This window comes from Phoenix dactylifera, chromosome 8 (genome assembly GCF_009389715.1).
Source record: "Phoenix dactylifera cultivar Barhee BC4 chromosome 8, palm_55x_up_171113_PBpolish2nd_filt_p, whole genome shotgun sequence".
NCBI lineage: Eukaryota > Viridiplantae > Streptophyta > Magnoliopsida > Arecales > Arecaceae > Phoenix > Phoenix dactylifera.
This window is the reverse complement of record NC_052399.1, coordinates 8,201,015-8,212,560: the sequence shown is the minus strand read 5'-3', so window position 1 is coordinate 8,212,560 and position 11,546 is coordinate 8,201,015. Positions and strand designations below refer to the sequence as shown.

Sequence of the window (11,546 nt, the reverse complement as noted above, 5' to 3'; positions counted from 1 at the left end):
ATTAATTGGAGGAGGAGAGCATCCGTGGACAAGGAGAATATGCTCTTTCCTCGTCCAATGGATCGTTCACCCCAAAGAAAAACGACCAGTCCATGTGATTAACCTGATAAAATAATTCTATGAGATTAATTTGATAAAAAAATTCTGTCTCAGGTACAACAGCATCTAAGATGTGGTCAAAATGAATTAGGAAATGGGTTTTATATAATGGATCCAGAACAGACACAGTTGGAAATGGATCTAGCTGGTTTTACTTACCAATTGTTTTCCCCCTCTCATAAGCAAGCTAATAGTGAATTAAGAAAGACTCAATCTGACAATAAAATGGCTCCTCTAGTCCCTTCCTCCTCTCATATTCATGATAGATTTCATTGACGACATTGAATGTTTATGATCATTTGATACTACAAGCCCAACCATCTAATTTTTTCTCAAGTATTTAGGAATTACCATGAACACTCCTTCAATATTGATTTCAAGTCCTCTAGAGTTGGCTCAAACTGGCATCCAAGAAACTGAAAGCACAAAGCAACACGCCAATTTATGACCACTAATAATCCAATTTCATTTCAGACCCTACAAATTGCGATTGCAAATAATGAAAGCTAGATTGAAATTTCAGCACAATTATTTGAGTGAAATTAGAATTCTAGAAGGATATTTTAGATGAGATAATGGCTTTACGCAAAAACCACCAAAAGGGTGAGAGATTCGTAACATCAGAATAAAAGCCAAGAACAAAAAAAATGTGCAGTAATGGAATTCGCAAAACCTATAGCTGGTTTTGATCTTTTCTTTTTCCTTGTTCGGGTTAATGCTGCAAATATACCTTTCTTCGAATTCGAAAGTTGCGTACAAAAATGTATAGCTGTCGCATAATTTACAGTTTGCTACCCGTTTAGAAAAAATCTCTGGAGTTCTGCTTGGTTGGACATATCAAATTTCTCTACACATATCACTTCTGAGGAATTATGGGAGGCATTTCATCCTCTGCAAGACAGTGGGGCACAAAGATATCAACCAGTATGGAATGTATCTTAACAGCATTCAGCGAAGCCTCTCAACTCACCTGTCTTTCTATTTCAACCGCAGCTTCAGAAAGCCTTCTCTTCAGAATAGACTTCTCTCTTTCGCAGTGCTCAACTCTGGTATCTGTATGACAGAAGAATAAGACATTATCTTGGATGAATAAAATAAAAAGTAAAAAAAAGGTCTTAAAAAAAAAAAAAAAGGTAAGCAAACCAGATAAAAGACCTGAATTTATATGATGAAAATTAGAACGTATTTGTTATGCTAAAAGTGGGTATGGTCAAACTGATGACCAACCAGACAAGGCTTGGAGCAACCTAATCTTTTTAAACATGGTGTCTTGACTTGGACCTGAAATATTATCCATTTGAAAAACTGGGTCAGGTCTGGATCATACATTTTCCTACTTACCCATATCCTAGTTGGATTTAAAATGGGTCAAACATTACATGACCCAATCTGACCTGGCCATGGTCAGCATTATCCAAATCCACCCCCAAGACTTTCAAATCCCTAACCCCTTTATCACTCATTTTGGGTTGTAGGCTGGGTATTGACGCAATTCATTTATAAATGGAAGTCTCAATTAAGGTTGAAACTCACTTTTCTAAATGGCACTGGAGGGTACCAACACCTGTTTTTAGTTCTCTAAACTTGTTATTCATATTATTTCTGTTGTTCCTTTTAAAAAGAACAAAAACTGTACTCTTCATTTATCTTTTATTGGACCCATATATAGAACAATCCAATCTGCACTTCAATGAATTAGGTTGGGCTTGCATGATGTTTGATCTGGCCTAGGCCGGCCCAACCCTTAGGCGACTAAGGCGATCACCTAAGGCCCTGGCCCAAAGAAAGCCCACCGTAGGAAAGGCCTCAAAGACAACAGAAAGGAAGAAGGCCCCTTCTAGTGAGTTCGCCTTGGGCCGGCCCACTGAAGGAAAAGCCTCAAAGACAAAACATAAAGAAAAAAAGGCCTCTCTTAATAAGTTCGCCTTAGGCCCCTAAATGCATTGGGCCGCTCATCGATCTAGCCTAGCCAGGATAACCTGACCGGTCTAAAATATTTCCAAATCTAAAATCAAGAATCAAAAGAAAATTGGGTTCGGATCCAGGTCATGCTAGGCCCAGCCCATTTGCAGGCTTCTATCCTAGCAGACAAGTGCAAGTGATTTTGTTAAATCAACAAGAAAAACTAAGGATGAAACAGGATCCATGAGCACTAATATGACCCAATGAAATGGAAATGGGTATGGACCTCTAACAAAGGCATGCCCTTTTTGCCTAAGAATAGTTCATGGGGGCTACCTAGTAACTTATATGATAACAAATTTGGAAAGTAAGAATTTTATTCTAAACCTCAGACAAGGATTTTAATGGCTGCTGCCAATGGAGAGCTGATCTCCAACCAGCCTGGCACATGCTATGACATGATGTGTTAGCATACATGCTGCATCAAATTGAGAATTTTTTTAAAAAATACAGGACTCAATAATAGTTTTAACTTTAAGGTTCTTAAAAAAAGAATTAATTGGTGCCATGCTACAATCCCAGGTCGGATTCTCATACTGGCCTGGCATGACTAGCACTTGAAACCTTGACTACAGGAATAGGAAGGTATCAATTCAAAGAAGTGGTTGGCTTTTCATAAAACTAGACTAACAACTGGTTGCTTGAATTTTGGTCAGTGGTTTAAATTACATTAATGTGGAAGAGCTAGATTGCGAGGAAAGTCACACAAGCAAAAGTTACTGTAGTCTCCTCCAGAGGCTGCATAAAAAAACGATAGGAGTACATGGTTGATCAACACCATGGTATTCACTCTTGACTGGAATGTTAAAGCCCAGTGCAACATCCTTTTCTACCCACAAATCAGTGCTTCCAAGTACCCACTGAAGATAAATAGCACTTTAAGACAGGGCAAGTCTAACTCCTGCAAGCAAATAACTTTGCCTTCGAATGATTAGAATGAGGACTGACTCAGATGTATTGATACCCTAAAACAACACAAAATGGAGCTTTATAAAAAGTAGCATAGGCGATCATGCATTATATTCATATAAAAGCCATAAAAGATGTAAGTAATATTAAACCATGAATAAAAATAAGACACTTTCTCAGGATATTCCTGAAATCCTGCTCTCTCAAATTGTTTCTCATTATTAAGAAAAGGTAACAAAGATATCTATCTGGTTCTTACCATAGTAGTATGTTGACAGTATGGTGATTCGCTCGGTTGGCTGAAAAGGGGGAAAAAGAAAACAGATTCAGTTTTCTGAAAGAGTAACACTGAATTGAAAAGTCCATACACCAGAAAATGCAGGTCGGACACCAGAATATGTGAATCTAGATGTAAATTCGCTCATTTGGTGTTTCTCAATACATCATCACCTGAGAGGATTCCACTCATTAGGATGGTATTGGTGGGCACTGATGAGTGAGAACCACCACTGAGCAGAGGTACACAAGGGTCATATATTCTGGAACCCAGCTTTAATTGCTCGAATATTCATTCTTCACTGATCATACATAGACGACTTAAAACAAGGAAGAAGAAACAAAGGAGGCACAATGTATGCCAAATAGCTTAACTAATAGTACAAGAAGTGCAGCTAATACAGGAAAGTAATTATTAGATACATCAAACTCCTATGTCAGAAACTCGCAGATGGAATGGAACCACATACCATCACAAAAATCCCTTCACGACGGGTAGGAAGCTTCTCCAGTTTTCTTAATGTATCATCACCTTTTGTAACCCTTCCAAAAATGGCATACTGAAGTTCATTGAAAATGACAGCAGCATCACTATGCCAGTAATCAAATATTCACTCAGGAAGTAAGTTTCAACAACCTAATGGTCATATAGTACCTCGCCATCAAGGTGAGGAGCATCACCTAGAAGGATCGAAAAAGAAGATGAGGCACTGTCTGGATCAGAGTACCTACAGAAGGAAGATGAGTATTGGAACTGAACGAAAGCTCAAACCTCAGTAAAATGAAAAATACAAACTGCAAGATGCAAGTGCACAACAAAAATGAACACCTCCTTATAAAATAAAATAAAATAAAGGTCAATTTAATGCATCTAGAGGATATTGGGATGTAATGTTTATTTGCACAAAGCAATAAGTAAAGTAAATCCCCTGGATTTAGTCAGAAGAAATGGTGAGAGCCAAAAAAAATATTTTAGCAATTCAGCCAGTGCAATGATCATTGACCATCCCCCCCTCCCAACCTTTTCCCCCTTTTTCTGCTTTTTCTTGGATGAATCAATGCACCAGTAAGTACAAAGAAGGCATTCTGCCTGTGACCACCAAATAGTGAATGAGCTAACCCTTTTACTTCTTCGTAACTTCAATATCATGTGTTTCTTTGGTGACAACCAGTTGTGTGCCAGATTTCTAAGGTCTGAAAATACAAGGCAAGACACTGAAAGTAATGGAACCAAAGTCAAAGATATTTACAGTGGCACATAGTCCATAACCAATAACCATTACATTTAAAATGGATAATCAAATTGCAGTTTTGAATTCCTAAAGGGATCTTTGAAATTAAAATCTTCCAAAAATCTTCATTTGACCACTAGATACAGCTGCAGCTGTAGTCCATCTAGGGGTGCAAATGAGCTGAGCAGCTTGCGGGCTGCTCAAGCTTGACTCGGGTCCAAACTTGACTCAACATGATAATACCAAGCTCAACTTGAGCTCGAATAGCTCAAACAGTTTTTTGAGTCAAGCTCAAGTAGCAAAATACTTGGCTCGAAGGCTCGTGAGACTAGTGGAGTATATATATTTTTAATAATATTAAATTTTATTTATAATATGCATAATTAATTTAATATTTTAAAATATAATATTTTGTTTTAATCATATTTTTTTTAATTATAACCAACACTCAAATTCGAGCTTAAAGTTGAGCTTGAGTATGGCTCGGTTGATATTCGAGTCGAGTTGAGTCGATCTCGAACATTGCTTGTTTTTGATTGAGTTGAGTTTGAGCCTGGATATTAAGGCTCAATTGATCTCGAGTGGAGTTTCCAGCCCGAGTATTTTGAATCGAGTCAAGCTCGAGCCTTTAGCTACTCAATTCGATTGCACCCCTAGTCCCATCTTGTCAGTTTGAAATATTTGCTATATTTACTTACCGGCCATGGATATGTGTGTCATATAGGTGTTATTCTAAGAATCTGATTTCCAATAAACACAAATTTCTTCTCAAGGACCAAGATGCTTAGAGATGAACAGAAGGTTCAGGATATCATAGCTTTCATGCAGGTGACCTTCAGCTTATTCACTTCCCTGAAAACTATTGAATTCCAGTTTAAAGGAAAATGGTCGAAATTCTAAGAGCACAAAAATGAATTTGGTGTTATCAAACTGATACAACACTAGAAAACAATCAATAACACAGTCAATTTCATGATTGAAGAATGAAGTAGGAGCATTCATACAAACTTGTTAGGTTGAAATGCCCCATTGTATTCAAGAATTACCTCCCCATGGAAAGAATGCCTCTTACATGTTTGACACTACTAAATTCGCCAACAACAGTTTTCTCAGCTTCCAACCTCTGCTCTTCATTCATAGGAGCTGTTCTGCCACCAACAACATCGGCCACTTGTGCAACGAAACCCTTATCAACCTGCACCCATTACCCATCCCTTTTAACCAAAAAGAAATAAGGAAAAATAATTATGGTAAATTAAAATGGCCATGTTCAATACCCGGAAGAAATGGTTCGCATTGTAGCACCCAAGCCTAACAAGTTTAAAGATATGCTCAACAGTCTTTGGGGCGACATGAGGAAAGAATCCAAACTCGATATCGCCATAGGCTGTCTGCAAATCGCATGGTCAACATATTCTATTAATGTGTCTAGGCATCTTGCTTGAGATAAAGCACACACGAGACAAACATTTATACAATAAAAACAGTCATACAGAACACAATAGCAAACCAGAACAAAATTTTCCAGAGATTAAAATGTTATGCACATTATTGCTCAGCTATCATGAAAACAAACATTGTCCTAATCAGTTTTCTTCACTACAATATGCATCTTCCTTTAGCAACCCTCCCGCCCCTGATAATGGCCGCATCATTGGTAAAGTTGGCAGTTATAACCATAGTTATGCTGGTAGAAGATGCTGCAGTGGCAATACATTGGTTATGACCCCTAACAAATGGCACTACACATGTCAGTAGTTACTAATAGAGAAAGTTTTCACACTTGTAGGTGCATAGGTTCAGCAATGCACACACAAACAATGCTGCTAATAAAACTCAACATATGTTGTTGATGACAACTCATGATAGCAATGTCAAATCATGACAGCAGATCCACAATTAAGAAGGCTCAAAGAGGTGAAGTTGAAAGAAATCTTAGTCTCAATGACAGATGGCACTAAGTCATGTTTAAGGAACGTTTATCTTTATTTTATTATTTGCTGTTCTTGGAACTCAAGCAGCATCTATTGATCATACTTGGTAGTTTATGCAGCAATCCCCCTAATTATGGAACAGAGTTCAGTAGATTGGAATCGACATTATTAGCCATGCAGTACTTATATCTTAAATAAATTGATAAATGAGGCAGGGTTTTCAGTTGTTAAGAATGATCAAGGCATAACCATCTCAGTTGGCCTATGATGCTTTCCCCTCCATTCAATGAAAAAATGTTGTCCATCATCTCATCTTTCACTAGTATTTGTGCACTTTTTGATGTGATTTTCTGGGGTTATTCCTATCAATATTTACTTTTGTTCATCGCCAAAATACCTGTTAGGAAATATATTCATTCTTATATATTTTGTCCAAGGAAGGTCATGCTTGCTTGGACCGACTTGTAAGAACTTAATATCTTAGGTGACTCTCCCCTTCCTGCATCCTTTTGCAAGTATTTTGATGTTTTGATGCCTTCTCTTACTTTCCACTAAAAACAACTATGATGACTGAAATAATATCACCTTAACAAATCTCATATATGCTATAATTTTACGCATACACCATAATTTTACACATATCTTATGATGCACACTTGCTTCTAAGTGCTCTATGGAAGTATTATCTCTTTAACTCAGATTACCAATTACTGTTTGAATCCAATTGAAATAAAAAATAAAATAGAACTCTCAATTCAACCAAGATTGCCGAAGATATTGAACAATTCCAAACTGGATGATGGTTTATCTAATTTATTTGAGGTGCAATGAGAAGAAGAAATTTAAGTACGATATTGTTATATGTTTAGAAATTGTGATGAAATTGTACTTCGAGGAACATGATCGAAAATTAAGGTAGTTACGAAAGGTAAATCTACTAAGATTTTGTTATGTCAAGTCAAACTACAAAAGGCATTAATACTATGAGAAGTCAAAGCATACCTCTAGTCAAACTGGCTGAGCATCTTCCCCAATGCACACGCCAAAAGAAACACGAAACCATAACAAAAGCCTGACCAACCATCCAGACTTAGCTTGAGAAATTATTGTTCACCAATCTAATCCTTTAAGGCTACCTTCAGTTTTGATTGCAAGTTTTCTCAATTCTAGCTCAAAGCTTCCACTAGTAGCACCTTTTCTTCCTCTCCTCTTTCTTAAACTTGCATATGTTCAAGCAATTCTTCTTATTCCAAATGAGCATCCTCAGTTCATTACTGCAAGTGCCCATACCATCTCATTTGGTTCTCTATCGCACTATCCTTAATCACTGCAATTTATATACGTTCTCTAATGTACTAATCCTCACCCTATTCTTGCTAATGCTTACCACACATCCATCTCTTTTGTCTATCCTTTTGCTTTCAACCACTTTAGTGTATCACAATAAACTCAACAAAAAGAAAATGCAATTTAACAATAGTACAATCCTTTAAATATCATCTAACATAGGTTCAATCTATATTTTTCCGAGTTTTCCTCTTCTATGCTAATCTTTTCATATACTTTGCTGTTTCTCTAAGCCAAACCTGCCACACGAATCATAACCCCCATAACTATCAATTATCACCCCTTGCCTCTTGGGTTCCTTATCTTTTTCTATGCCTTTCCATACATAGAGAAACACATAAACAAAGATTTCTTTCCAGTGCCACGACAATGCATAGACTGGTATACTCTAATTATCCGTGTTTATCAACAAACATGACCAACCCACTAACGCTATTCCAAGACAGCATTTAATTTCCACAAGAAAATGTCCGAATTTAACCATTTTACAGAATGTTCAACAGCGAAGATAATGACATAATAAAGGTTTCGAGATTTCCTATTCACCGATCATATGCAGGATATATGAAATGCATATAAATTCCATCAATCGCTAACAATTTCAGCACAAATGCAACAAGAACCCTCATTCCCCACAAGATACATTAAGACGAGGGGGGAAAAAAGGAGCCAAAATTCAGCACAGAACTACCCAAAAAATCTTCATAACAGCAACGACGACGACAACTCATGCACCATAGTCCGCATATAACAACATATATTACTGCAATCACAACGAAAAACCCTAACAACATGTGGATCGATTTTTCTAAAACTGAAAAAACCAAATTGGACCGATTTTTCCATGCTGAATCCAATAAAAGTTCCAGAAAAACAAATTCAACAAAAGAAATCCAAGAGATACCAACCAAACCGATTGATATGGGGTAACAGAAGGAGGAGAATACCTGGAAGACGACGCGAGCGGATCCCAGCTCGGGTTCGGAGGAGGAGAAGGCGCGATCGAAGGAGAGTGAGAGAAGGAGCAGGAGGACTACGAAGTCCAGAAGAAGGGATCCAACGCCGCTCCTCGCCATCGCCATCCCGACGCCCGCCACCTCCCCGTCAGCTTTCTTCCATGTGTCCCCGCGACTCTTATCGTTTTAACCATTTACGGAAAACCAAGAGGGGTTCCCATTTTGGAATTTTTGCATTGAACGCCCGGTCAAAATTATTCTCTCAGATTGGCACATACTATTAGAATTCGGACAAGTAGGATAAGATAAAGGTTATATATATATATATATATATATATATATATATATATATATATATATATATATATATATATTAGCTTCAATTAAAATAGGTTTAAATTTGCCCCATTTTGTGGCGACACAACATATAAAGACCTGGTCCGGATGCAGGTGGCTTAGATCAAATAGTACAACTAAAATAAAAAATCTACCAGCAATTCTGTTTTGAAAAAATTATTTTGTTAACATAATTACATAAACTGTCTTCTTTTCGAAATACGTAGATTATATAATCACTTCAACCTACATCATCCTGTTGTAATTCAAATTTGGCCCAAAGGTGACCACGCTGGAGGAATCAAAGAAGCCGTTGGTGGTTGGATGGAGAAGACGGAAACCACCTACTGCACGACGGTCGCAGATCTGCACAAGGCCTCACCGGTATTTCCGGTGAGGGCCCTCCGACGATTAAGTTAGAGTAGGATAAATTTAGTCCAGCCAAAAAAGTTTCTTAGAAGTTACCTGACCGAGCTATTTATAATTCCGGTGGAGAGGTCTAAGTAGCAGAGACACTGTCACCCTCATCATGAGGGGGCGTGGCTCTGAGCCGAATGATGTGCAGTTTAGGTTGGTTGGTGGCGTGTAGTGCTGTCCGTTCTTGAAAACAGTAGGGTGTTGACAGTCACAGCAGGGTATGGTCGGAGTAGTCTTGATAACGTCCTTTGACTGTCGAGGGCCAGCTATCGAAGCATGGCACGATGATGTTGTAATGTATGGCCACGTAGAAGGGCGTAGGCGCGCACATGGGTGCGCTTGTTGGCAAGGCCGAGCTTGTTGAGAGGTCGCGTCGAGCGTCTGGTGAGGTCGGCTAGACAGGTGCTGAAGGTAGCTTGGCTTTCCGAATTCCGAGGTATGCTCAGTAGAGCGTCCCGAGCTCGAGAGTCGGAGCGTACTATTGAAGCAGGCGCTCCGAGCTCGGTCGGGGCAGATCGGCGAACATTGGAGGCTTCCTGAACTTGGTCAGGGGAGTCGGCAAATATCTGAAGCCGAGCTGGTTTCGAGCCGGACTGAGGATTCGGCCGGATTGTGTTGGCGTTTATTGGGCTGTGAGCTGGACGATCCATTTCGCCCCTATCACATCCCATACCAAATGCCCCTTAAGGCTATATTTGGATTTACCATAAGGTTTTTAGCATTTCTTGCATTTTATGTTTTCAAATTAAAATTATGATTTTGGACAATTTGGTGCTTTCTTGTATGATAAATGAGTTTATTTTTTTCAAATGACTCTTTTTTATGTAATATTAAAATTACCCTTTTGTTTGCTAAAAATTAAAATTACTCTTAGACATCTACCTATTAACATATCTCTTATATCAAAATTTTTCAATAGACTATCAAATGAACTTTCTATTAGCCACAATAAAATACTTATTGTATTTCTTCTCATATTTCTTCTTATGTGATCATTTGAAGCTTCTGTGCTGAATGCTGATCATACTCGGCTTTATCATCATCAAGTTTGAGCTATAATTGCATCTCAATCTTCGTAATGTTGGAGAGGAGCTTGAAATTAACCATAATGGCGCATAGGAGCCTGAGTAGCTCACTAGTTAGAAGCTCCAAAAAACAAAACAAAAGAAAGAGTGAGCAGATGTATGGAAAGAAGCAAAGTTAATACTCCATTAATTAAAAAAAAAAATAGTTTAAGATGTATGGAAAGAAGCTAAATTAATATTCCACTAATGTCAAAATTTTCCATGCGAAACTACCGGTGATGGAACACCAAGATGAGCTGAACCGAAGGACCCTAATATATGCACACACCTTGATTCAATTCAGTGTCATGGAACTGATCCAACAATTCAATTCCTGGTATAACCAGAACAATATCTACATAAATTTATATGTGAATCCTGCGAGCAACACCTAATTGGATCAGTTAATATCATTACCTACCTGGTCTACCCATGGGCCTAGCCCACTAGTGCAAGCCCATGAAACCATGCATCCTTGAAACAGGCTCTAGGCCCTACTTCTTCTCAAACAGTAATGCTGTGTGCCGCGCCGCTTTTTCTGCACTAGAACCTACTTCACGCCATCCAGGCCGAAGCCCAACCCCCACGTAGACAGAGACAGCGCTCAAGGCGCTGGAAATATATTTTTTGAGAAGCCGATGTGTCGATGACTGGTTATAGATATATGATGACTGAGAAAGTAGTTTTTGCATATTTATTTGACTATAGAAAAACAGCATATGTTAGAATAACTTATGTTTGATTGGGCATCTACTTTTGTACAAAAATTATATAAAATACTTGTTGTGTCATTGACTAAAAAAAAAAAGACCTTACCTCATATTATCTAAAAGTTTAAGTATATTTTTGAAAACAAAAAATTATCCTAATTTCTAGTTGATGTAACTTAGATTTTTTTTTGTTGCTAGAGCGGACGCATCATACTACACAAATACGGATGCATCCAATAAAATCTGAAAACAAAATATTGTGGAGAGCCCTAGGACGTAGCTCTCCCTCACGGGTCCAAAAAGT

At 38.0% G+C, this 11,546-nt stretch overlaps 1 protein-coding gene across 1 annotated transcript; it reads right to left on the bottom strand.

The window, feature by feature from the left end:
• Positions 1 to 739: 739 nt before the first annotated feature.
• Positions 740 to 8,921, bottom strand: LOC103712395 (peptidyl-prolyl cis-trans isomerase CYP23). Its single transcript, XM_008798908.4, has 8 exons — positions 8,707 to 8,921; positions 5,756 to 5,869; positions 5,525 to 5,673; positions 3,902 to 3,974; positions 3,717 to 3,806; positions 3,230 to 3,269; positions 1,070 to 1,152; positions 740 to 990 (listed from the first exon to the last, which is right to left on the bottom strand). Exons 1-8 carry the CDS (start codon positions 8,839 to 8,841, stop codon positions 970 to 972), a joined length of 705 nt encoding a protein of 234 aa, XP_008797130.2. The 5' UTR covers positions 8,842 to 8,921; the 3' UTR covers positions 740 to 969.
• Positions 8,922 to 11,546: the final 2,625 nt, after the last annotated feature.